The following is a 27,139-nucleotide window of genomic DNA, read 5'->3' on the forward strand; positions in this document are numbered from 1 at the left end:
ATAAGATATTAACATGAGTTTCCCAGGAGAAAGAATCATCTGTTTGTACTGGCAATTAGACCAAAAATTTCTGTGTGCAAGGCTTATGGGAAACTAAAGACTTGATTCTTAGATGGGAAGGTTAAATGTGATCTCATTCACACCATTTCTCCTCCCAGAACTTTCCTAAGTTTACTCAAATGCATTTCAGAATGCACCAGAATAGCACAGCTGTTACCTGGCACCTGTGCTACCTAATCTAGAAACCATCTTTCAAAGAGAAAGCACCATTGTGGTTTTTAAGGCTTAGGTAAGTTTTAACTAAACCTGCAGCTGAATTTTGCTCTTCAGAAACAAACTTGAGTATTTGCTTTGCAACTTCTGAACATTCTGAAGCAGCATCCTCCTCCTCCTTTCTGATTCCACCAGGATGTATGATTTTGCTATCAACGTTAACCCAAAGAACACAGAGACGTAGCATTGAACTTTTGCTTTAATGGTCTCAAATTCTGTGACAGATTTTGTTGTGTTTTTGTTTTGTGGTTTGCTTTTTTTTTTTGGTCAAGTTTCCATTTTAAAAAAATTATCAATTTTTTTTTTTGCAAAGACTAATAACTTAAACTGCCACGAAACAAATGGTCCACAAACATTCCTTTCCTTCTGAAGCTTTTACGATGCATTGTAATCATTAACCAGTCTTTTACTATTAAACTTAAATGGCCAATTGAGACAACCAGTTCTGAGACCGTTCTTCCACCACTGATTAAGACTGAGGTGGCAGCTGATGGACAGAAGTTTCATTTAGCCTTCTGGGCCTTCTGGGCAGACTTTGTGACCTTGCCAGCTCCACCGGCCTTCTTGTCAACTGCCTTGATGACACCAACAGCAACCGTCTGCCTCATGTCACGCACAGCAAAACGACCTGAAAACAGAAAGATGCTTCATGACTCGTGTCCAGGGCGGCCTACCCACAGCCTTATCTGCTGTAGAGGGAAACAAGTAGGCAAATAACCACCCTGGAACAGGAAAACTGCCTGAGACTGGGACAGTTATCCAGAGTACCCTCCCCTCCACCACTCAAGTTTAGGTTCCACTCCAAAGCTTACAGCTTCTAGCAGTGTTTTACAGAACACATCAGACATCAAGGAGTATCTTTTCCAGAGACCAATACTGACACATTTTAGGAGGTATCTTACCAAGAGGAGGATAATCGGAGAAGCTCTCAACACACATGGGCTTGCCAGGGATCATATCAACAATGGCAGCATCTCCAGATTTCAGGAATTTGGGCCCATCCTCCAGCTTCTTGCCAGAACGACGATCGATCTTCTCTTTAAGCTCAGCAAACTTGCAAGCAATGTGAGCAGTGTGGCAATCCAGCACAGGGGCATACCCAGCGCTGATCTGGCCAGGGTGGTTAAGGATGATAACCTAGAAGAGCAAGAGCTAAGTTAGAACCAGAAAATGCTCAAAACCAGCAGGTCTTACAACCTCTTCAGACAGCCACACAGACCTGTGCGGTGAAGCCAGCAGCCTCCATCGGAGGATCGTTCTTGCTGTCACCAGCAACGTTGCCACGGCGAACGTCTTTCACAGACACATTCTTAACATTGAAGCCAACGTTATCACCAGGCAGAGCTTCAGCCAGGGCTTCGTGGTGCATCTCCACAGATTTTACTTCAGTTGTAACGTTGACAGGGGCAAAGGTAACCACCATACCTGGCTTCAGGACACCAGTCTCCACACGGCCGACTGGCACAGTACCAATGCCTGCAAAGGAGAAGCAACATCGGCTCTGTGAACATATGCCCTTGGAAGGGAAAAATCCCTACAGGCTGACCCATGCTAAACTTTACCACTTGAAAGCTCAAGCACAATTCTCAGGCCTGTCCTTCTAGCTCCTCATGTTTTTATAGGTTATTCACAGTTTTGCTCAAGGTCCTGTTAAGCTCCTGAAAGTTTTTTGTGTCTTAGGGTGTTGCACAGCTGAGTCCCACATTAGCTGTTGCTGCCAAGTGAGGCTATGGAGAATACGCACCGCCAATTTTGTAGACATCCTGGAGAGGCAGACGCAGAGGTTTGTCAGTTGGGCGTGTTGGTGGCAGGATGCAGTCCAAAGCTTCAAGGAGGGTGGTTCCACTGGCACTGCCATCTTTCCGGGTAACCTTCCATCCCTTGAACCAGGGCATCTGTAACAAAAGCAAGCCCAGGCATGAACCGTCTGTCTGCACAAGGCTAGAAAATACCTTAGCTTTATCTTGGCAACACTACCACAGAGTTTGTGAAGTGGTAGGATTTGCTTCTTGACCATCACTCTCAAATGTTAACTATTACAAACTATCTGCACTTTAGTACTGCATCATTTAGCCCAGTAGTCCTCCCGGTTTCATTTCTTAATACAAGCAAACATCCAACTTACGTTAGAGCTGGGCTCCAACATGTTGTCTCCGTTCCAACCAGAAATTGGCACGAAAGCTACAGTGTCTGGGTTGTAGCCAATTTTCTTGATGTAAGTGCTGACTTCTTTGACAATCTCTTCATATCGCTTCTGGCTGTAAGGTGGCTCGGTGGAATCCATCTTGTTGACACCAACAATCAGCTGTTTCACACCCAGGGTGTAGGCCAGAAGGGCATGCTCACGGGTCTGCCCATTCTTGGAAATACCAGCCTCAAACTCACCAACACCAGCAGCAACAATCAGGACAGCGCAATCAGCCTTAGGGAAGGAAAAAAAGACCCAAACCACTCATTATAAACTTTGAAGGGATATGGGGAACCCTCCCAACTCAAAGAACCCAAGGAAATCCTTACTTCTATTCCCATACCTGAGAAGTTCCAGTAATCATGTTCTTGATGAAGTCTCTGTGTCCAGGAGCATCAATGATGGTGACGTAGTATTTGCTTGTTTCGAATTTCCACAGGGAAATATCAATGGTAATACCACGCTCACGCTCAGCTTTCAGTTTGTCCAAGACCCAGGCATACTTGAAAGAGCCTTTGCCCATCTATGGATTAAAAAAAAATTAACAACCCCCTTAGTTTTTGACTGTTTAAACAACATAGATATGCTTTTACTTCAGAAAGATCACAGCTAAGCAGCAAAATCTAAGAATAGCCACATGGTTTAATGTGGAAAAATGTTGCTGCTTGTAGAACAAGCAACAAGATACACTTGGCACTGCTAGCGAGAGGTGCCAACTCTTCTGTCATTTAACCTGTTGACAGTTCAGCCCTCTTGACAACCTGTTAATTGCACTAACACATCTTTAGGACAGACCTCTTGTGCTCAAGCCCTACTATCAAGTATCCTCTACAAATTTCTTGCTCATGCAATCCCAGTGATAATCACCACTTAAAACTGCCATTCAGCCTAACATCTGCTACATTATGTGATATGCTTAGTAAAACCTAAATTTCAGGGAAAAAAGGTATCAGAGAGACTTTTTACAGGTTCAAATACCAAAATCCTCATTTCCCCCATTTTTGCAACAAAGCTTTATCATAGCAACTCATTTAATTTTATCCTCAGCTTGATGTATGTGAAGGCCAAACCTGGAAACTCCATTTAAATGGTGATTCCAGTAAACCTTCACAAAACAACTTGTTTAATTTTGTCCTCACCTTCATGTATGTGAAAACCAAACTTGGAAACTCCATTTAAATGATTCCAATAAACCTTACTAAAACAACTTGTTCAATTTTATCCTCAGCCTCATGTATGCAAAGACTGGAACCTGGAAACTCCATTTAAATGATGATTCCAGTATACCTTATCAAAGCAACTTGGTTAATTTTATACTCTGCTTCCTGTAAGGACACAACCTGAAAATTCTACTTAAAATTACTATTCCAGACAGACGCAGGTTCAGACAAAAGCAGCCTTATTTCCCCCTCCTTCTGCTCTTGATAGTTGGAGCTTTAGCAACTGCATAATGGCGGCTGCAACACTTTGGCATTTGTTTAAGCATGGGGACGACTGCAGCCGAGCTGCCGCCCCGTGGCCGCGGAACACTCATGCACTTGTTCAGCTCCCGGACAGTCGCAGCCAAACCGCCTCCCAGCGGCCACAGAACAGTTTGCAACTTCCCTTTGCGATTAAACCTCTCTCTCTCTCTCTCTCCCCTATTCATTGCCGAAACCCGAAAATTTTGCGGGTCTCACCGGCCCACACACACCTCAGCAGCTTCCTTCTCGAACTTCTCGATGGTCCTCTTGTCGATACCACCGCATTTGTAGATGAGATGGCCGGTGGTGGTGGATTTGCCAGAATCGACGTGGCCGATGACGACGATGTTGATGTGGGTCTTCTCCTTTCCCATCTTGGATGTCGGTTGAGTTCTTCCTTCCGGCAAAAGAGAATCGACACCTGCGAAGTTCCCCCAGAAGAAGGCCAGTTACCGCCTCCGCCGCACATGTCCCGCCAAGCGGCGCCGGAGGGGCTGCGGCCGCGGGCAGCTGAGGGCCGCGTGCGGCGATGGCGGCCCGGCGTGCAGGGCGGCCCGGGCAGGCCCCGCCGGGATGGAGGCCCCGGCCCCGCCCCGCCCCGCCGGAGGAGGGCGGGGCAACCTAGGCCCCGGCCTGGGGCCCCCGCAGAGCGCCCCTCGGGTCGCCCCCTCCCGGCCCTACCACCGGGCTCGAGTTACCCCCCGGCGGCCGGGCAGCGGCGGGGCGGCGGTCGGGCAGCAGCGGGGCCGCCGGGCGGCGCGGAGGGCGGGGCCGGCCCGCTCCTTTGTGTGACTCACCCCGCCCGGGCCGCCGCGTCCTCCATTTTGTGGAGTTGGCAGCAGACAGGAAGGCAAGCGGCCATTTTTTCACTCGTGCCCCATCTCTGCCCTGCCCCCACCCAGGCCCGAGCAGCAGCCGACGGGCTCCGTCGAGCCTCACGGCCTCCCGCCCGCCCGCCACGCACCGCGCATTCCCGCTCCGCCACTGCCGCGCTGCAGGGGGCGAAGGCGGCTATCGGACGCCTCCAGTCCCATGCCGACACAGCCACGCCACTTCCCCAGGCACGCAACTCAAGGAGCGCGACGCACCGCCACTGGCCCGACGTGCGCTCTCCCGCTCGCCCCACTTCCCCAGCATCCGCCCCGTATGCGCTTTCCCAAAGCCCCCCCGTTTCACAGTACAGCCGCTCCGCGGTGACGGCCAGCCCCCAGGGCACACGACCCCTCACTCAGCCCCTCCCTCCCTCCCCGGACCGCGGCCTGAGCCGCGCCGGCGGCGCCTCACCTGCTCGGCGGCGGCAAACCCGGAGCGAAAAAGACCGACAGCGTGAGCGCCGCCCCTTATATACCCTGCGCGGGCGGGGCCGGCCGGCACGTCACTGCTCCCGGCGGCCCCCGCGGCGCCGCCCTCGCGCCCCGCCCGCGCGGTCAAAGGGCGCCCCTCACCCCGGGCCTGCTCCTGCTGTGCGCTCGGTGCCGGGCCCGGGCCGGCTCCGCGGGGCCAGTCCCGCTCCTGGCTGTCCCGGCCGTTCTCTCTGGCCCGCTGTGTTTTGTGGCTGGCAACGCCGGTGCTGGGGAGAGGGGCAGTGGGAAAAACGAGCGCTTCCAGCGCAGGCAGCGGCCCAGGGGAAGCGGCGGGAGTAGGGGCCTTTCTCCGAGGCGATGCGGCTGGAATGTTGCAGGATTGCTTCGGTTAGAAAAGACCTCTTAAGGTCACCGAGTCCAGCCCTCGACCTGGCACCACTGCAGCTGCTAAACCACATCCCGAGTAACCGCGTCCACACGTCTGTTGGGCGCCTCCGGGGACGGTGCTCCGCCACCTCCCCGGGCAGCTCTTCCCAGTGCCTGACCGCTCCGGCAGGAAGGAGATGTTTCCCCATGTCCAACCTAAACGTCCCCTGGCACAGCTTCGGGGAAACTTTGGCTCCATCCCCTGCTCCTATGGAGAAGAGGGCGACGCCGCGGGCCTAGAAGGCCTGTCTGGATGCGTTCCTCTGATCTGTGCTAGACTCTGGTCCTGCCCTGGCAGGGGGGTTGGACTCGATGATGTCCTTGGGTTCCTTCCAGCCCCTAACATCCTGTGTGATCTCCACAGGTAGTTGTGGATAACAGTGAGGTCTTGGCGTCAGCCCCAAGCCAGCGGCTGCCCCGACCCCTCCCGGTGCGACCAGGCAGCGGCACACCGGGGCCAGAGGACGCAGCAGCCAGCGAAAGTCCTTGGGGAACGGCCCGGGCAAGTTAATTACCGTTTCTGATTAGGGACACAAAAGAACTCAATCGGTGAGATTAGAAATGTTCGGTTAGCCTGGATTTGCGACTTGCTTAAGATAACAGAATGCAGATTGCAAGTCTCCCAAAGGTGGAGAAGAAAGCAGTAGTGGCGGGAAGATTATTACACCAGAGTAAGAAACAGCATAACTTGGCTTTAAAAAACCCAACCCAAACACAAAACATCACAACGAGAATTTTCTGGCTCGTACTGTCAGAGAACAAAAGCTGACTTGGCTCAAAATAGTTTGCCATTAAAACACAAATCGAAGTGGCCACACTTGAAGCAAAGATGGAAATAAAATAGTTTCAGAATTTAAGTTATGTGACTTCTGTATGAGAAACCTGAATGGCAAGAAGTGCCCTCACACAAGAAAACTGGCAGTCCTGCCTGATTACTTTTGAGGTCGTGGCAGCGAGGGGCCACAAAACAGCTCACAGCATCAGCAATAAAAGCTCTTGTGCTTACAGTTGGTTTTTCTCTGCTTCAGCCGGTGGAAGAAAACTCATTTAACATTCCCCCATCTCTTACACTTACTTACTGATGTGAAATGAACTCGAGAAGCTGAACCTCTTTGTTTTATTAGGACGATCCTCAAAGGAAACAAAGCTACTTGCTCTGAGTTCTTCTTTAAGCACTTTGCCTTGCCTGTGTTAGAAACAGTTGCATTTCTCTGTGCAACTATAATCCCGTTCCTTTGTTGCTGTGCTCTTCATGCTGCAGCTATAAAGCATGGAGGAAAAAAAAATAGAAGTGAAAAAAGAAAGGCAACACCCTAATAAAAACCCCACCTCATCCATCTACACTTGGGCCTGACTCCAAATCAGTCTACTTGAAATGCACCCAGTCTCAAATTCATAGAATCAGAAATGATTAGGTTGGAAGGGACCTCCAGAATCATCCAGTTCCAATCCCCTGTCATAGGCAGGGACACCTCCCACTAGAATAGGTCACTCGAGGCTTCATCCAACCTGGCCTTGAACACCTCCAGGGAGGTTGTGGAGCACAGAAGCACCCAATGTGATCAAAGATCTTTGATTACATTAGGTGCTTCTGTGCTCCACAACCTCCCTGGGCAACCTGTGCCAGTGTCTCACCACCCTCACTGCAAACAACTTCTTCCTAACATCCAGTTTCAATCTCCCTTCTGCCACTTCAAACTCATTCCTCCTCCTCCTGGCATTACAAGACCTTGTCAATAGTCCCTCCCCAGCCCTCCTGTAGCCCCCTTCAAATACTGCAAGGCCACTCCAAGGTCTCCTCCAAGCCTTCTCTTCTCCAGGCTGCAGAGCCCCAACTCTCTCAGCCTGTCCTCAGAGCAGAGCTGCTGCAGCCCTCTGAGCATCTTGGTGGCCTCCTCTGGGCTGGCTCCAACAGTTCCATGTCCTTGTGTTGGGGGCTCCAGAACTGCAGACAGTACTCCAGGTGAGGTCTGAGGAGAGCAGAGTAGAGGAGAACCACCTCCCTTGCCCTGCTAGTAAAAAGAAATCCCCAAATACAATAAAGGAGAAAGAATTTGGCTGTGGGGGTGGAGAAAGGGGCGTCAGGAGGGGCCATTTACTTCAAACTCTGCCTTTGGTTTTAGTTAACTGACTCTAATCCAGTCTCTCTTAAGTATTTGGACAGATGAAGCCATCTTTGAGCCACTGCTGAGTATCTTTGAAAGTTAAGAAAACTGAAGGTTGCAGAACACTGGAAAAATAAGGGAGGGGAAATCCCTAAACTGGGGGGAAAAAAAAGAGAAAAAAAGAAAAAAAAATTAAAAAAAATAAAAAGAAATGAGAGAAAGAGAAAAAAGAGGGAAAAAGAAAAAAAATTAAAATACAAGAAGAGAAAAGGTGAAAAAAGGAGAAAGAAAATAAAAGGGGGAAAAAAATAGAAAATGAATAAAAAAGGGAAAAAGAAAAACTATCAGAAAAGGAAAAATTAAAATAGAAAAAGAATAAAAAGGGAAAAAGGAAAAAAATATAAAGGAAAAGAAAAAATAAAATAGAAGAAGAGAATAGAAAAGGGAAAAAATAAAGGAAAAGGAAAAATTAAAATAGAAAAAGAGAATAAAAAAGAGAAAAGGAAAAAAATATAAAGGAAAAGATAAAATCAAAATAGAAAAAGAGAATAGAAAAGGGAAAAAATAAAGGAAAAGGAAAAATTAAAATAGAAAAAGAATAAAGAAGGGGAAGAATAAAGGAAAATAAAATATTAAAATAGAAAAAGACAATAAAGAAGGGGGAAACAGAAAAGGAAAAACTAAAATAGAAAAAGAGTATAAAAAATGGAAAAGGAAAAAATAAAGGAAAAGGAAAAATTAAAATAGAAAAAGAGAATTAAAAAAAGGAAAAAATAAAGGAAAATGAAAAATTAAAATAGGAAAAGAATTAAAAAGTGAAAAAATAAAGGAAAAGGAAAAATTAAAAGAGAAAAAGAGAATAAAGAGGAGAAAAAATAAAGGAAAAGGAAAAATTAAAAGAAAAGTAATTAAAAAGTGAAAAAAGAAAAATAAAGGAAAAAGAAAAATTAAAATAGAAAAAGAAAATAAAAAAGGGAAAAATAAAAAATACAGGAAAAGGAAAAAGAAAACCTTTAAAAACAGAAAAAGAGAAAGATAAAAGAGGGGGGAAAGAAAAAATAAAAAGGAAAAGAAAAAAAAGAAAAAATGGAAAAAAGGAGAAAAAGGATAAAGGGAAAAGAAAACAGAAGAGAAAAAGAAAGGCCACATGCATGTGCTGGGCAGTTATGGCACAGTCCACATCTAATTTCAACTCCTGGAAGAATTATTTTGGACCAAAGGAACTATTTTTAGAAGATAATAGGCTGAGAAGCAACAGCCCCAGACTTGTCAGGAGCAGATTGCATCAAACTAATCTTCTCTCCTATGACAGGTTTAACAGGCTCACAGATGGGGCAATGTGGATATCATTTTACTTATGGAAAGAGCTGAAGCTCCTTACAGGCAATTTCCAGCAGTAAGCTCAGCAATCATTGGATAAAATAAGAGATGTGCAGTAGAGTAGCTTAAGGTGCTCAAAGTAATTGCTAATGTCACTGACAAAAGTGCTATCAGCTCCATCTCTGTGGGCACAGAGGTTGTGTGCCCATACAAACACACAGAATCTGAGTCACAGGATGGTAGGAGTTGGAAGGGACCTCTGAAGATCATCCAAGTCCCACTCCTCTGCCAGAGCAGGACCACCTAGGGCAGATCATTTAGGAATGTATCCAGGTGGGCCTTGAAAGTCTCCAGAGAAGGAGACTCCACCACCTCTCTGGGCAGCCTGCTCCAGTGCTCTGGGACCCTCAAAGTGAAGAAGTTCTTTCTCACGTTGAGCTGGGACTTCCTATGTTCAAGTTCATGTCCATTGCCTCTTACAGTTATAAATACACACAAATGTCACTTTAAATTGCACACCAGGGGAGAAGGGAGTGGGGGAGGGAGAGGGGCTAAGCACTTCAGAGGTCAAGAAGAGAATTCAGAGTAATGTGGGCAAGTTAGCGAAGTGATCTAAAATAATTAGGAAACAAATCCGGGTTAATGTTTGTCCTTTGTAAGGAACAGTTCACTGCAGAAATACAGGAGAAGCAGCAGCTGTAGAAAGGGGCTTGGGGTCAAAGCCTGGGTCACAAACTGAACATGAGTCAACACTGCCATGCTCTTGTGAAAAAAGCAAACATACTGAGGTGTATAAACAGAAGTGCTGGTAAAATAAAACTGCCACTCTACTTAGTGCTCATTAAAGCCTCTGCTGGGACACTTTGCCCATCTTAGGAGCTATGCTTCAAGATGGAAATTCCAGAAAGACAAACCTCAAGCAAGAGGAAGAGCTTTTGTGAGCAGCAGGTGGAACCCCCCATCATTACCCAACATCTTACAAGCACCTCAATACCTGTCAGGAATGGGTCCAGTATAATTCATCCTTCCGTATCTATAGATGTCTGAAAGTCTCTCCAAGCATTCAGTTCACAGAATGATAGAATGGTCTGGGTTGGAAGGGTCCTCCAAAGATCATCCAGTCCAACCCCCTCTGCAGTCAGCAGGGACATCCTCAACTAGATCAGGTTGCCCAGAGCCTTGTCGAGCTTCACCTTGAACATCTCCAGGGACAGGACCCAAATCACCTCCCTGGGCAACCTCTTGCAGTGTTCCACTACCCTCATGGTGCAGAACTTGTGCCTAGCATCCAGTCTAACTCTGCTCTTCTCTAGTTTGAAGCCATTGCCCCTTGTCCTATCACCACAGGTCTTTGTAAATAGTCCCTCTCCATCCTTCTTGTAGCCCCCTTCAGGTACTCATTTCCCTGGGTCTACACTACTTAGATGAGCTGTATGATCACAGAATCATCGAACCAACCAGGTTGGAAGAGACCTCCAAGTTCATCCAGTCCAACCTAGCACCCAGCCCTATCCAATCAACCAGACCATGGCACTAAGTGCCTCAGCCAGTCTTGGCTTGAACACCTCTAGGGACAGTGACTCCATCACCTCCCTGGGCAGCCCATTCCAGTGATCATAAATGGATTTCTTCTAATTCCAGCCCATGTTGTTTAGCTTGGCAAGGACACCTCCCCAGGACTTGGATGTGTCTGTAAAAGCTGAAGGTCAAGTTTTTTAGTTGCAGCAGTCACATCTGGTTGGAAGTTCACAAATATTTCACCCACTAATCAAGGGGGTGATCTTGAAGGTCTCTTCCAGCCAAATATGTTCTGTGAGTCTGTAAATTCAATCTGCCCCACTAGATGGGCAAGTACCTTTGACTGAGGACCAAGACGTCAGCCTAATGTAACTGAGAGGTGTGGAAGGAAATGGAATGGAATAGTCACTCCTAAACTCTAACCAGGGAAGAGTCAGACTAAAACTGAAGGAGAGGAGAAGGAATTTCGTGCCACAGAATCCTCCTGCCACTGTCAATATGGCAGGTTGAAGTCAGGGCTGTTAGGAACCCAGCCGATTCCTGGCATATTGTTCTATAACATTCCTTCAGCACTGGTTTCTTATCAAAATGAAAGGCTGGAAAACATGTCTGGCTTCTCCAGCAGTTTCTAAACAACAAGCACAAGAATACTAACACCCCCCACGCCCCAGTGTGCAAGACTTTCCCACGGGCGGTGATACCACGAGGGGAACTATCAGCTAAGTGACACTGCAGGGGAGGTCACTCCATACACGCTGCTGCTCCTCTCCTTCTAGTCCAGCACTTGTGAAAAGCAACAGCTGGGCTCTTGCAAAGCAGCCCAGAGAGCAGTGGCACTGCAGAGGTTAAAAGCTCACGCCTCAGGCTGTAGAAAGTAGACTTTAAACTGGGAGCAGGTATTGAGTCAGCTCTCTGCAGCCTGGCCATTGCTCAGAGTGAAGCGGAGCCAAGGCAGACGCGCTGCCCTCTCAGGCTGTGACGATGGAGGGGAGGACAGAGGGAAACGCACACTGTCAAACAGTGATGCTCCAGCTGGGAGATGTGGCAGAAGCGCAGGAAAACCCCCGGCAGAGGCAGAGGCGGGTTGGGGAAAGCGTGCAGGCTGGTTCCTAGGAGCCAGTCCTGTGTTCCTGTCCTCAGCTGCCTGCAACAGGAACTTGCCGAACTCTCAGCAGGAGACAGCCTGTGCTGCTCCAACTGTGAATAGCAATGAAGGATCCCCTTTGTGCGAAGCAGGAAGACCTAGAAGGTCTCGCTTAGTTACCAGGCAGCCTCCATATCGCAGCCTGTGCAATTCCTAAGGTGACTTGAAGCGTAAAGCACACTCTGAGTTCCCCATCCCCGCGCTGGCTGTGTTGCGGCACAGAGGAGGACATTGAATCCCCCCCCAGCTGGCTTGTGCCCCTTTACAGAAGCACTCACCATCCCATCCAGAACCTCTCTGTCTGCACACAGGGTCCGGGCACTGGGGCTGTGCACAGGCAGAGGCTTGCTCACTTCCCTCCCACAGAGAATCATACAATTCTCAGGGTTGGAAGGGACCACAAGGATCACCTAGCTCCAGCCCCCCTGCCATGGGCAGGGACACCTCACACTAGATCAGCTTGCTCAGAGCCTCATCCAGCCTGGCCTTAAACACCTCCAGGGATGAGGCTTCCACCACCTCCCTGGGCAACCCGTTCCAACCTCCCACCACCTTCATGCTAAAAAACTTCTTTCTAACATCCAGTATGAATCTTCCCTCTTCCAGCTTTGCTTCGTTGCCCCCAGTCCTATCACTACCTGAGATCCTAAAAAGTCCCTCCCCAGCTTCCTTGTAGCCCACTGCAGATACTGCAAGGCCACAGGCAGCCTTCTTCTCCCCAGACTGAACAGCCCCAACTCTCTCAGCCTGTCTTCATAGCAGAGCAGCTCCAGCACTCTGATCTTCCTCGTGGCCCTTCTCTGGACACCTTCCAGCATGTCCACATCTCAATGGGGTCCCCCCCAGCACCATCTAAAGATATCGCTGCAGGTGTCTGTGTGAGCCAAAGAGCAGTTGTAAAGAAACGCTGCTCTTTAGGAAGTAAATCTTATCTCCTCCTCTAAATTTAGCCCTGCAGAGTCATTAGGGCTGGGAGCAGCATCACTATTTATGGGAAATAGTTTAGTAGCTGCTCTGCAGGCTCACGCAGCCCTCATTGAGTGCACAGAGCTGTGCAGTGACTCATGTTACCCACTGACATCCACCTGCCTTGGGGGGGTAAGGAAGCAGGAACTCTTGCTCACTTGCTTTCCCCTTTCCTGGGCTGCAGCAAGAACAGTGTGGCCACAGGGCAAGGGAGGGGATTCTGCCCCTTGGCTCTGCTCTCCTCAGACCCCACCTGCACTCCTGGGTGCAGTTCCGGAGCCCCCAGCACAAGAAGGACATGGAACTGTTGGAGCCAGTCCAGAGGAGGCCACCAAGATGCTCAGAGGGCTGCAGCAGCTCTGCTATGAGGACAGGCTGAGAGAGTTGGGGCTGTGCAGCCTGGAGAAGAGAAGGTTTTGAGAAGATCTTGAAGTGGCCTTCCAGTATCTGAAGGGGGCTACAGGAGGGCTGGGGAGGGACTATTGACAAGGTCTGGTAATGCCAGGTCGAGGAGGAATGGGTTTAAAGTGGCAGAGGAGAGACTGAAACTGGATGTTAGGGAGAAGTTGTTTGAAGTGAGGGTGGTGAGACACTGGCACAGGTTACCCATGGAGGTTGTGGCTGCTCTCTCCTGGGAGGTGTTCAAGGCCAGGCTGGATGAGGGCTTGAGTGACCTGTTCTAGTAGCTTTAAAATCCATATTGACCAAGTCTGCCTTCCATTTCCATTCCATAAGCCACTCCATTCTTCCACATTTTCTCTTTTCCAGACATAATGTCTTTTGCTATCCAGTGATTGCCTAAGGCAGAGCTTAAAGGGGGGGGGAGGGGAGTGGGATGGAAAAATCACTGCAAAAGAGAGAGAATGTTCTTTAAAATGCAGTCTGAAAACAAAGCTATGAGAATAATCTGAGCCATGGCTTTCTGATTATGATTGCAGCTAAACCAGCAGAATCTCCAAACTGTTGCTGATGCACCTTTGATGTCTCAGCAGCCAAGTGTCTCCTGGCACTTTCACTAGGCTCAGAGACAAGGAACTGAGGCTACACCTAGAATGCAGCCAACACATATCACACATTTACCAGAGTGCCTCTCCTACTGTCCCTTGGAACATTTACCAGAGTGCCTCTCCTACTGTCCTTTGGAACATAGGAAGGAGGCTCTAAAAGTCATCTAGTTCAACCTCTCTGCATTGAGCAGAGACAGTAGATCAGGCTGCCCACGGCTCTCTTGAGCCTCACCTTGAATATTGCCAGCAATGGGGCCTCAGCCACCTCCCTGGGCAACCTGTTTCATGCTCAACCACCCTCACAGCAAAGAACTTGTTCCTAACATCCAGTCTAAATCCTGCTCCTCTCTCATTTCAAACCATTGCCTCTCATCCTGTCCCTGCAGGCCTTTGCAAACAGTCTCTCTCTGTAGCTTTCTTGTAGCCCCTTCAGGTACTGGCAGGCTGCTCTTAGGTATCCCCAGAGCCTTCTCTTCTCCAGGCTAAACACAGCCAGCTCCCTCAGCCTGTCCTCATAGCAGAAGTGCTTCAACCCCTTGACCATTTTCATGACCCTCCTCTAGACCTGCTCCATCAGGTCCATGTCCTTCCTGTACAGAGGGCTGCAGAGCTCAGCATAGGGGCATCTCCTCAGGTGAATGAGACCAGAGCAATCCTGTATTAAATGCAGAAAGGTTAATTCAGAGATAAGGAGAAAACAGAGACTTGTGCAAAAACCCAAGCCCAAATCTGCTTTTCACTATGCAGATTACCAGAGAGACCCAACCTAAAATACAGATCATCTCCCCTTAGCATAAGTATAGGATGGTTTGAGGTGCTATCTACTCTCAGAGGAACCAAAATTGCTCCTGCTACCATCCAAGCAGCAGTGGAACTGGTTTTCAAGGGTTATTAAGGTAAACCACGGTGACTGAGCATGATTTATAATCCTGTCATTCCTGTGACATACTGGGAAAGCCTCAATCCAAAAGTACCCACCAGGCTGAAGAAAAAAAATGATCTGTCAATGCTGCACAGAGCACAGCTCTCAGATACTTTCTAATAGGCACATGTCAGAAGTTTCCAAACAGAGACAGAATTTCCACTGGATGAGTTTTAAAGCAGGTCTCACATGTCTTGAACATGTCCAGAGAAGGGCAGCAAGGCTGGAGAGGGGCCTGGAGCACAGCCCTGTGAGGAGAGGCTGAGGGAGCTGGGGGTGTGCAGCCTGCAGCAGAGGAGGCTCAGGGCAGAGCTCATTGCTGTCTGCAGCTGCCTGAAGGGAGGCTGTAGCCAGGTGGGGTTGGGCTCTGCTGCCAGGCACCCAGGGACAGAACAAGAGGACACAGCCTCAGGCTGTGCCAGGGCAGGTTCAGACTGGGCATTAGGAAGAAATTATCCCCAGAGAGAGTGATTGGCATTGGAATGGGCTGCCCAGGGAGGTGGTGGAGCCGCTGTCCCTGGAGGTGTTTAAGAGTAGGCTGCATAAGGCACTTGGTGCCAGGGGTTAGTTAATCAGAAGGGTTAGGTGCAAGATTGGACTGGATGATCCTAGAGGTCTTTTCCTACCTGGTTTGATTCTGTGATTACTGCAGCTGGAGCTGCAAGCACAACACTGATCAGCCTAATGACAGGTTTTTTTCCTCCTTGCTTTAAGGTATACAGAGGTTCTGGTGCAGTGCTACGCTTGTTAAGGATGTGACAGAAAGTGCAGGTTTGGGGGTTGGTTTGTACAAAATAAATGCCCAAGCAATCATTATCCTAGAATAGAATAGAATCTAAACCAGGTTGGAAGAGACCTCCAAGATCCTGAGCCCATTTCAATCAGAGGAGAGAAAGCAAGAGCCAGGAAGTCACTGCAGTGACAGTGAGATGAAATTCATAGAGTCATAGAATGGGTTGGGTTGGAAGGGACCTTGAGGATCTTCTACCTCTGATCCCCATGGAAGCATGGGGACCATGAGCAGAGACACCTCCCCCTAGCCCAGGTTGCTGAAGGCCTCATCCAAACTAGCCTTGAACAGCTTCAGGGAAGGAGCATCCACAACCTGCCTGGGCAACCTGTTCCAGTGTCTCACCACCCTTCATGCAACCACAAGTGCAGTGAGGTTAAGGTGTTCACTGCTGTAGCTCTGTGTGCAATAAAGTGGTAGAAGGTTTGGTCACAGGACATAAAGCATAAATTAACCAGAATAAATTAATCACTTGGCTCTTAGCAGTCACAGACTCACTGAAACTCTACAGACAACTCACCTGCTCTGGGGACTACCATGAGCAATAACCACCTGCAGTGCACCAGCCACCAGCTCCTGCCTTTAACTCCTTCCTCCTTGTTAAGCAAGACAGCTTAATCCAGTGCACCTTCCTGAAGCTTGAGGAGGGCAGATTGAGACTGGGGATTAGGAAGAAGTTCTTTGTAGTGAGAGCAGTGAGACACTGGTTGCCCAGGGAGGTTGTGGATGTGCCATCCCTGGAGATTCCCAGAATGGTTTAGGTTGGGAGAGATCTTAAAGATCACCTAGTTCCAGCCCTCCTGCCATAGGCAGGGACACCTTCCTCTAGCCCAGGAAGCTCAAGGAAAGGGGGTGCTGGGTCTGGCAGGGGAGGGGATGCTGGGGCTGGCAGGGGAGGGGGTGTTGAGGCTGGCAGGGGAGGGGATGCTGGGGCTGGCAGGGGAGGGGTGCTGAGGCAGGCAGGGGAGGGGATGCTGGGGCAGGCAGGGGAGGGGATGCTGGGGCAGGCAGGGGAGGGGATGCTGGGGCAGGCAGGGGAGGGGATGCTGGGGCAGGCAGGGGAGGGGATGCTGGGGCTGGCAGGGGAGGGGTGCTGGGGCTGGCAGGGGAGGGGTGCTGGGGCTGGCAGGGGAGGGGTGCTGGGGCTGGCAGGGGAGGGGATGCTGGGGCTGGCAGGGGAGGGGTGCTGGGGCTGGCAGGGGAGAGACTGCCGGCTGAGGGCAGCCAGGCCGGAGCAGAGGCCCTGCACCCCGCTACATTGTTGCAGAAGCATGCACCAGCTCAGCACTGCCTCGCTGCGCAGCCTAAATCCCTGCTTTTGTTGTTTCCCGGCCGCCAGAGATCGCAGCTCCCGACCAGCAGCCTCCTTGCCTGGGAGCGGGGAGACAAAGCAGTGCACAACCACATCGCCGCGCTTCACGACTCAGCCGAACAAACCCCGTCCCTGGGGTTTAACTGAGCCCTCGGACCCCTCAAAGTACCCAGCCCAGCAGCAAACCTCCTCCGAACCGCAGGAGCTGCCTGCTCCCCTCCCGCCCCTGCGCCGCCGCCGCCGCGTTTGGGTGCTGCGGAGGGATGCGCAGGGGCGCGGAGGAAGAGGAGAGCTGCAGGGAGGTTTATTTTTAACTCCCCGAGGAAGACATCTGCCTTTGTAATGTGTGTTTGTACAGGTTGCACAATCTCTGAGCCGGGGTGAAGGGGGGGGGGGAAACTTTCATCTGGGCTTCAAAGTGACACACTTAGCAGTTAATTCTCATGGAGCAGAAGCAGACAGATGGATTTAGTTTGGAATTTTGTTTTGGTCTGTTGCTTCCCTCCTCCCTTTCTTTCTTTCACCCTTAGATCCTCAGTCAGAAGCCAAGCCAGCTGCTTACAATTCGATCCCGGCCATCCAAACCGGTTGCTTTTGTTTCACGCAGTTGGCATTTCAATGGTCAGAAAGTAACCTTTGAAGTCAGGGAGAGCGGAGGGGAGCCTGTGATTTTAGTGCGTTCTTAGCCTGACGGCAGAAGGCTGCTGCCGGTTGGGTTTTGCCAACCCTTTTCAGCAAGGATTGCTCATTTGGATGCCAAGAATGTGGCGATGCCTGCACAGTTACAGGTATCTGTTACATCTCAGCCGGAGGGAACACACCTTGCACTCTGTCCGAGGCACTTAAAAACCTCAGCTGCTGCCCAGCTCCAGAGATACTTCTGCCCACCTGTGTCCATTTCTTACACCCAAGGTGCTGGCAGCTTTACACGCAGCTCCTTGGCACCCCTGTGTTCTCTCTCAGCCTTTCACCTAGAATCACAGAATCAGTCAGAGTTGGAAGGGACCACAAGGATCAGCCAGGTCCAACCCCCCTGCCGTGGGCAGGGACACCCTACCCTACATCAGCCTGGCCTTAAACACCTCCAGGGATGGGACCTCAACCACCTCCCTGGGCAACCCATTCCAGGCTCTCGCCACTCTCATGGAATGGGACATGCAGTCCTTGTTCTCAGCTCTCGAGGTGGAGAGGACTGAGGTGAAGTGGGCTGTGCACCAGAACAAAAAGCTGCCTGTTCTCTCTTGAAACAGAAGAGTAAGTGCTGATTACTTAGGCTGCGACAGAAGGGGGACAGAGGCTGATTTGCACCCTCTGCCTGCAGGAATTCAAGCCCACATCTCTCCTGGGAGAGTGAGTTTAGGCTGGTGAAAGAGCAGTGTGGGTTCTGCTGCTGGCAGCATGCTCCTTAGCAGTTACACAGGATAACACAGCCTTGCCACATGCCATCTCCTTTGCAGATTTGGCTTTAGGTCATGTTACAGCAAAATACTTTAGCAGCTGCTTAGCTCTCAATAGCTTCTTGGAATACCACCGGCATCACCATGACTCTGCAGAGAGATGTGAAATGAACATTCTATCCCTGTGTGAATATTCTTCCACAGCATGATCCTTCTCTATGGCTACGGACAGTCTGGATTTGCCAGCTTTCTCTACTTTCAGAACCATGCAGAGAGGCTTAGCAATTCTACAAGCTCTGTACTAACAATTCAACCCTCTTGATTTCTCATTCTCCCCACACAAGGGTATTTAAGCTGGAGTAGAAACTGTTTGCAGAGGAGAAAATAGAAACATAAATAACTGCACTGGAAGGAGACTCCAAAATATGCACATCTCTAAAACCTGAAAGACTCATGGAATGGTAGGGATGGAAGGGAGCTCCAGAGATCAATGAGTCCAAGTGCCCAGCCAAAGCAGGGTCACTAAGGCAGGTCCCACAGGAACATGTCTGGATGGGTCTTGAAAGTCTCTGGAGAAGGAGACCCCACAACCTCTCTGGGCAGCCTGTTCCAGGCCTCTGTCACCTTCACAGCAAAGGTTCCACCTCATGTTAAGGTGGAACTTCTGTGTTCCAGTCTGTGTCCACTGCCTCCTGTCCTATCACAGGGCACCACTGAAAAGAGATTGGCCCCCGTCCATTTAGACTCCTTGGCTAGAAAGATGATTCAGAAATAGAAGATTAGTCATTGTAGGCTTCCCAAAGAGGTTGTGGAGTCTCCTTCTCTGGAGGCTTTCAAGGCCTGTCTGGATGTGTTCCTCTGTGATCTGTGTTAGGTAGCACTGTCCTGCTCTGGCAGGGGGGTTGGACTGGATGATCTCCTTGGGTCCCTTCCAACCCCTAACATCCTGTGAGCCTGTGATACTACTGCTGGAATGTTCAGCAGAAGAGGAGCGTCAGAGAAACCATCAAGAGATCCACATTTTCCATAGGAAACATTGACAATACCCAAGTTTGGCTGAGCTATGCTTATTAAGTGTCTACAAAGGGATTTTACTTACGAAGAGAATGAAAAATCAACCCTTTTAAACACATCCAGTCTTTCCTCTTCTTGAAAAGCAGGAGGAAGGCACTTTCCAGGCTGTAAAAGACCATGGTCCAGGTCTCAGGTCAATACCCATGCCTCATGCTGCAGGATCACAGAATCAAGCAGGTTGGAAGAGAGCTCCAAGCTCAGCCAGTCCAACCTAGCACCCAGCCCTAGCCAGCACCTCAACAGCTCTCTTGAATTGAGGAGCCCAGAACTGGACACAGCACTCAAGGTGTGGCCTGAGCAGTGCTGAGCACAGGGGCAGAAGAACCTCTCTTGTCCTGCTGCCCACACTGCTCCTGAGCCAGCCCAGGATGCCATTGGCTCTGCTGCCCACCTGGGCACTGCTGCTTCATGTTCAGCTCCTCTCTCCCAGCACCCCCAGCTCCCTCTCTGCCTGGCTGCTCTCAGCCACTCTGTCCCCAGCCTGTAGTGCTGCTTGGGGTTGTTGTGGCCAAAGTGCAGAACCCTGCACTTGGCCTTGTTCAATCTCATCCCCATTGGCCTCTGCCCACCCATGCAGCCTGGCCAGGTCCCTCTGCAGGGCTCTCCTACCCTCCAGCAGCTCCACAGCTGCTCCTAGCTTGGTGCCATCTGCAAACTTACTGATGCTGGACTCAATCCCCTAGTCCAAATCATCAACAAAGATATTGAACAGGACTGGGCTCAGCAGTGCAAGGAGTTATTTTAGCTCTGTAACTAATACTGATAGATTTTTGCACTAAATGTTCCCCAAAAATACTTAAGCAGAAGGAGACATTGAGAAGAATGCAGTTAAAAATACCTGGCAACACTAAGATCTGCTCCCAAAGCAGTGCTTCAGCTCCTGCTCTGAAATGGGTGAAATCTGGATTTGAACTGACTTCCCTTGTGCCAGGTGGACATCAGAATGAGAGGGTTCCTCATGGAGCAGAGAGGACTTCTTACTCCACTCTACCTGTTAAGGAAATGCAGCAAAAGAAATAGATTTTACAAATAAAAATCAAAGGATTGTTCCAGGAAAAGACAGCACAAAAATACTGCCCAGTTTTTGCCTATGTCACCCAACTGATTTGAGGCAATAGGGACTCAGCCCTCTGGTCACTTCAGGGTATGAGAAATGCTTCTGGGCAGGTGGAATTGAGAGCTGTGCAGGCAGGAACGTGGCAATGCAGCAGAAACAGCAGCATGATGAGCAGGAAATGTTTTGACAGCTTCTTCCTGGCCTTTCCTTTCTGTGAGCATGATGCAGAAAGGTAAAGCTTAGGTGTTGTCGGGATTTCCTTCTCTCTTTGTTCTATATTAAGAGCTTTGCATCGTGTCCAGCAGATCTAGGGAGGTTCTTCTCCACCTCTACTTTGCCCTAGTGAGGCCCCACCTCGAATATTGCATTCTGGGCTCCCCAGTTCAAGAGGGACAGGGATCTACTGGAGAGAGTCCAATGGAGGGCTGAAAGGATGCTGAAGGAACTGGAGCACTGCCTGATGAGGAAAGGCTGAGAGCCCTGGGGCTGGTTAGTCTGGAGAGAAGACTGAGAGGGGATCTGATCAACATCTATAAATATCTGAGGGCTGGGGGTCAGGAAGGAAAGGACAGGGACAGGCTCTGCTCACTTGTGCCCTGGGACAGGACAAGGGCAATGGATGGAAACTGCAGCACAGAAAAGTCCACCTCAACACGAGGAAGAACTTCTGGACTGTGAGGATCACAAAGCACTGGCACAGGCTGCCCAGAGAGGTTGTGGAGTCTCCTTCTCTGGGGCCCTTCCAGCCCTGTCTGTGTGACCTGAGCTAGATTCTATGGTGCTGTTCTGGCAGGGGGGTCAGACTGGAAGCTCTCCAGAGGTCCCTTCCAACCCCTAACATCCTGTGAGAGCAAGAACCCATTTCTATGTTTTGATACTTCTGAAAACTGGAAATAATTCTGTGCTCCAAAGTTATCAGTGGTCTGCTCCTGAGCAATAATGTAAGGATTTAGAGCAATTGTTTTGTCTTCCAGTCCCACTTTCCAACCTCACTTAGAAGTTACTCAGTAGACACAGGGAGCGTTAATGATGCATCAGATGAGGAGAAAACAAAATCTAGGAGGGTGGTCAAAAGTTTCTAGACTGCTCAGTTGCTTGAAGTGCCTAAAACTGATTGAGTTTTCAATAACCCAGTTGAGGTTCATTTCAGTGATACAGAGAATGTCTACATTTACTTCTATTCCATCTATTCCCACAAGTATCTATTTTTCAGTGTTGCTATTCCTTGATTTCTTGCAATTCCCTGTTTTCAAGGAATTAAGACTAAATGCATAGGAACCATAAAGACTAGAAGCATGGGAATCATAGAATGATCTGGGTTGGAAGTGATGCCTGAAGCTCATCCAGTCCAACCCACTCTGCAGTCACCAGGGAAGCCCTCCACTAGATCAGGCTGTCCAGAGCCCTGTCAAGCCTCACTTTGCTTGTCTCCAGGGATGGGGAAGCTGCTTTTCATCTTCAGGGAAGGCAAAGTAACAACCCTGTCCATATGTTGCCCTGCTGATGATCTCTAGAGAAGCAAAGGCATAAACCATTTCAATCTACACCCACTTTCTTTTTCCTGTTTGTTTGTTTGGAACATTTTTGCCTCTCCTTTTCAACCCAGGCCACTGAAAGAGTCTGAACTTCTCTAAACACAAAGAAGAAATGTTTCCCTTTAACACAGTGTCAGGTGGAAGATATTACTCACCTCCAAAAGCCAGACAAGAAACTTCTGAAGCAGATGATTTTCCAGGACAATATTCCAGTCACCAGCCTTGCTCAGGATGATTTGCAACTTCAGGGAGATAGCAATTTACAACAACAGCTGCAGATGTAAACACTGAACCCGTTTATTGTGGAAACACTGAAGACAACACAGGATAGCCTTAAACATACTCCCACTGAACAGCTACCAATTTCACCTCCACACTTGTTTAGTGTGGAAATGCTGCAGACAAACACAAGAGGTAAGCACAGTTCCACCATCAGAGAATGGGACCCTCCAAGGAAGGTCAGAAAAACCCACCCAACAAGCCCATGGCTCTTAAAAGCTCAACAGGAGAGGCAGATGCCATTTCCTAGAAATGAAGGAAGGTAGGCTCCTCCTCTGGAGTAACTTTACCACTGGGATTTCCTTTTGCACTGGTGGGAAATGAAAAACCCAGAGCCCAGTGACTTTCCTTTGTTTTTAATGGCCTTAAATGCTCCAATTCAGGAATCTTTGGCACAGGAATTCTCCTTTGCTTTGTGATTACAACACTCACTACTGGGCCATTTGTTCTTAACAAGGCTGCTGCTTCCACAGGCTTCACTTAATCCAACTGTGTGCTGTGCACAGGAAGAGCTTGAGTGTCAGATTCTATGTTGATAGCAACATCTGTTCCTCCTGTTACTGCAGGAGCTCTTTTCTTTACTCTACTTTTACCAGACTAACAAACAAAGCTTCTGGAGAACTGATTTCATAGAATCACAGAATCATAGAGCCAAGCAGGTTGGAAGAGGCCTCCTAACTCATCCATCCCAACCTAGCACCCAGCTCCACCCAAGAATCACAGAATCAAGCAGGTTGGAAGAGACCTCCAAGATCATCCAGCCCAACCTAGCACCCAGCCCAATCCAATCAATCAACCAGACCATGCCACCAAGTGCCTCACCCAGTCTTGTCTTGAATACCTCCAGGGATGGTGACTCCACCACCTCCCTGGGCAGCCCATTCCAATGCCAATCACTCTCTCTGCCAACAACTTCCTCCTCACATCCAGCCTAGACCTCCCCTGCCACAACTCCAGGCTGTGTCCCCTCCTTCTGTTGCTGGGTGCCTGGCAGCAGAGCCCAACCCCACCTGGCTACAGCCTCCCTTCAGGTAGTTGTAGACAGCAATGAGCTCTGCCCTGAGCCTCCTCTGCTGCAGGCTGCACACCCCCAGCTCCCTCAGCCTCTCCTCACAGGTCTCTGCTCCAGGCCCCTCCCCAGCCTTGGTGTCCTTCTTTGGACACCTTCCAGCACCTCAACATCTCTCCTGAATTGAGGAGCCCAGAACTGGACACAGCACTCAAGGTGTGGCCTGAGCAGTGCTGAGCACAGGGGCAGAAGAACCTCCCTTGTCCTGCTGCGCACACTGCTCCTGAGCCAGCCCAGGATGCCATTGGCTCTGCTGCCCACCTGGGCACACTACTGTTCCCCTCATTGTTCCCTACCCTGGCCTTACTTTATTGCATTTACACTGATTAGCTGACAGAAATCTACACACAAGAAGAAAAATAAACCAAACCAACTGAGTTGTTTGGAGACAAACAATGAACTGTCACATTAGAAGTTATTTTTAGGGTAAGCAGATATTCTATTTCTGCTTCACTCTTGCACTCTGCCTAGACTTAAACCACAGAGCTGCACTGCTGCTGCTGCTTTGCACAGCTGAATGAAAACAAGGCCCATTGAAAACACCTGCAGCAGACAAAACAGCCACATGTGGCTTATCCTGTCAGTCCCAAGGGTACAGTGGACTTCCTTGTGGCTCTGGAGCAGTCGTGAAGCTGGACCCATGAACCAAAGGAAAGGATTCTTAGTACATTCAAACCTTTGTGCATGAAATAAGGGCAAAACCAGGTGAGAGTTTCCACCAGAACACTGACAGAAAGAAAGGCATTAAAAAAGAGTACAGAAAACTACAGCTCTTCTAGATTGGTTTTTAAATAGCCAAAAAAAAAACCCAAACCAAACCCCAACAACCTCATCTCATTATGGAAATCAAAAGGCTATTTTGGGCACAACTCTTTGCATGCCATTTCTCCTTTACGGTGCTGTGTAACTGCTTTGCTTTTTCCCCTTCCCCTTCCCCCCCTTCTCTCATTTTGGTATCAACAAACATCTGCCTGCACATTAAGTGAGAAAACAGTAATTAAAAACTGGCAAAGAATTGAGAGCCTAGCACACCCATTGAAAATCTTGTCTCTGATCATGTAGTTGATCTCAAGTCCTAGCATGAAACTCTTCCACTGAATCCAGGTAGTTTCTTGTTAGGAAGTACAGTACAAAAGATAGTAGAGATAAAACCACTTTTAACTGAAAAGCTCTGAAGACTCCTAGGCATCAGCAGGGAAAGGCACTTTTCTGGGTCACATCACCCCAGCAGGCTGGGATTTGGCACAGCTTTGGGATTTCATCACCTCCATCAGTTTCTGTGCAAGTGATAGCCACTGACTGCCCAGTCCTGAACTTCTCCACTCGCAAACAAGGCGAAGAAGATGGCTCCGAACACGTTAATAGAAGCAGCAATGTAGAAGACAGTCTGCCATTCCCCCACGGTGTTCTGCCAAAAGAAGGAAACAGAAATGGCAACACCAAACACAACAGCAGCTTCCAGCCCCTGACAGTCTGTGATTCTGTGCAAAACAAGCAGTCATCTTCCATGTGTGCACCCCAGACAGCAACCCTGTGCTGGGCTGCAGCGAGAGTAGTGTGGGCAGCAGGGCAAGGGAGGGGATTCTGTCCCTTGGCTCTGCTCTCCTCAGACCCCACCTAGTGTACTGTGTGCAGTTCTGGAGCCTCCAACACAAGAAGAACATGGAACTGTTGGAGCCAGTCCAGAGGAGGCCACCAAGATGCTCAGAGGGCTGCCGCAGCCCTGCTATGAGGACAGGCTGAGAGAGTTGGGACTCTGCAGCCTGGAGAAGAGAAGGCTTCCAGGAGACCTTGGAGTGGCCTTCCAGGATCTGAAAGGGGCTCCAGGAGGTCTGGAGAAGGACTATTGACAAGGTTTTGCAATGACAGGACAAGGAGGAATGGGTTTGAAGTGGCAGAGGGGAGACTGAAACTGGATGTTGGGAAGAAGTTATTTGCAGTGAGGGTGGTGAGACACTGGCATAGGTTGCCCAGGGAGGTTGTGGAGCACAGAAGCACCCAATGTGATCTTTGATCACATTGGGTGCTTCTGTGCTCCACAACCTCCCTGGAAGTGTTCAAGGCCAGGTTGGATGAGGCCTTGAGTGACCTATTCTAGTGGGAGGTGTCCCTGCCTATGGTCCCTTCCAACCTAACCCATTCTATGACTTTGCAGCTCCCTGCTCAAGAGAAGGTGATTTTAAAACTGAATGCTGTGTCTCACAATTTAAATGTAAATGCTATTCAGTGTGATTTCATAGCAACACAAAAGCTTTAGAAGCATGAAGATGAAATCATCACTAGAGTCAGCTTCAGTGTGATAACACAGCTGGCACAGACAGTCCCATCAGAATTGCATTGGACTGCCTGGAGCAGTTTTTCATCTCTGAGATGCAGAATGTTCAACACAGAATCATACAATCCCACAATGGTCTGAAGGCAGCTGGGATTGTTCAGCCTGGAGAAGAGAAGGCTCTGGGGAGACCTAGTAGCAGCCTGCTAGTACCTGAAGGAGGCTACAACAAGGATGGAGAGAGACTGTTTGCAAAGGCCTGCAGTGACAGGACAAGGGGCAATTGCTTCAGACTAGAGAAGAGCAGATTTAGATTGGATGTTAGGAATAGCTTCTGCACTGTGCTAGTTAGAAGCAGGCTAGAATGCTTTGGTGAGAAGAACTAGATGACAGGCTGTGAAGGGAAACCAATGGTGATATCTACTGCACTCCTAGGCTTGCTGAGAGATACAAGAAGAAGAAATAAAACCATAGATAACCACTTCTGCTGGGGAACTGGCTGAGCTGCATCTCTCTCTAACCTCTTTGCTCTTTCTCTGAATAATCCACTTTGGTTTCTAACTCCCTTCCTAACCCACTCCACTCTTCCTTGGGACTGGGGTAAGGTTGAGAGGGGCAGGGGGAAGGTGAAGGGGTGGTTGGGAGCCCCTCCTGGGGACTCAGGTTTCTGGGAGGGCTGTTGTGTTTCTGCATTACCTTTTACCTTGTCTATTTCTGTATCTAGCTGTATATATACTGTAAATCTCTGCTTGTATATTGAGCTAAGCTGTAAATGTAAGCTTCATTCAATTTCCAGAGCCAGCTGAGTCTAGTCTGGGTGATTTCCAAAGCATGGGGGGGTAGGGAAGACCCAAACCATCACATGCACCATGAGGATGGTGGAACACTGGAGCAGGTTGCCCAGGAAGGTAGCTGGGGCCCTATCCCTGGAGATACTCAAGGTCAGGCTGGACAAGGTTCTGAGCAACCTGACCTAGTTGAGGATGTCCTTGCTCGCTGCAGGAGGGTTGGACTAGATGACCTTTGGAGGTCCCTTCCAACCCCAGACCAGTCTATGGTCCTATACTGCAAGCTAGAAACAAAGTCATTCACAGCAATGGGACAGTAGGACTTAAACCTATAACCCAGATCTCATTTAACAGCTGCACACTGAGAATACAATCACCCTTCAGTGCAGATACAAACATAACAACCAACAAAACTCTAAGTGGACTTACATTGTGAGTGAGGTTCTTGGCAATCACTGGCCCCACCATTCCTGGGATGGTAGCAAAAGAATTTGTGATTCCAAGGAGAATTCCAGCATACCTGCAAGAGAAATGGTTCATGCTGCTTGTTAACTTTATCCTGCTTATCAGTCATGGAAACAGTTTTGCCTACCCTGATCACACAAGCCTCATCTTGATCACACAGAGCAATTAAAACACAAATAGTCCAATATTCCAGCAAGAATGCCTTGGTTGTTGTTCTAGAAACAGCTCATGGCAATCTGCTTTGTGCATTTTTAGGGACATGGTTTAGTGTTGGACTTGGCAGTTGCTGGGTGAGCAGTTGGATGTCATGACCTTAAAGGTCCTTTCCAACCTCAATGATTTCATAGTATGGTTTAGGTTGGAAGGGACCTCAAGGATCAGCCAGTTACAACTCCCTGCCATAGGCAGGGACACCTCCTACTAGAACAGGTCACTCAAGGTCTCATCCAACCTGGCCTTGAATGC

At 49.2% G+C, this 27,139-nt stretch overlaps 2 protein-coding genes and 1 long non-coding RNA gene across 3 annotated transcripts in view; all 3 read right to left on the minus strand.

The window, feature by feature from the left end:
* Positions 1 to 454: 454 nt before the first annotated feature.
* Positions 455 to 5,289, minus strand: EEF1A1 (eukaryotic translation elongation factor 1 alpha 1). The gene is made up of 8 exons (XM_064164213.1): positions 5,209 to 5,289; positions 4,155 to 4,345; positions 2,805 to 2,984; positions 2,399 to 2,695; positions 2,018 to 2,168; positions 1,493 to 1,749; positions 1,176 to 1,410; positions 455 to 901 (listed from the first exon to the last, which is right to left on the minus strand). The coding sequence occupies exons 2-8, from the start codon at positions 4,296 to 4,298 to the stop codon at positions 777 to 779; spliced, it is 1,389 nt and encodes a 462-aa protein (XP_064020283.1). The 5' UTR covers positions 4,299 to 4,345; positions 5,209 to 5,289; the 3' UTR covers positions 455 to 776.
* A 1,458-nt stretch (positions 5,290 to 6,747) lies between these two features.
* LOC135186500 (uncharacterized) lies at positions 6,748 to 20,296 on the minus strand. The gene is made up of 3 exons (XR_010306981.1): positions 20,048 to 20,296; positions 19,235 to 19,314; positions 6,748 to 6,915 (listed from the first exon to the last, which is right to left on the minus strand). It is a non-coding gene; the product is annotated as an uncharacterized LOC135186500 (long non-coding RNA).
* A 3,993-nt stretch (positions 20,297 to 24,289) lies between these two features.
* Positions 24,290 to 27,139, minus strand: part of SLC17A5 (solute carrier family 17 member 5) — a 34,543-nt gene continuing 31,693 nt past the window's right edge. Inside the window, exons 10-11 of the mRNA XM_064164212.1 lie at positions 26,639 to 26,729; positions 24,290 to 24,557 (exon numbers count right to left, since the gene is read on the minus strand). Coding sequence (XP_064020282.1) covers positions 24,420 to 24,557; positions 26,639 to 26,729 — 229 coding nt within the window. The 3' untranslated portion in view covers positions 24,290 to 24,419. The remainder of the gene's footprint in view (positions 24,558 to 26,638; positions 26,730 to 27,139) is intronic.

Source organism: Pogoniulus pusillus, chromosome 25 (assembly GCF_015220805.1).
Source record: "Pogoniulus pusillus isolate bPogPus1 chromosome 25, bPogPus1.pri, whole genome shotgun sequence".
NCBI classification, from domain to species: Eukaryota; Metazoa; Chordata; class Aves; order Piciformes; family Lybiidae; genus Pogoniulus; species Pogoniulus pusillus.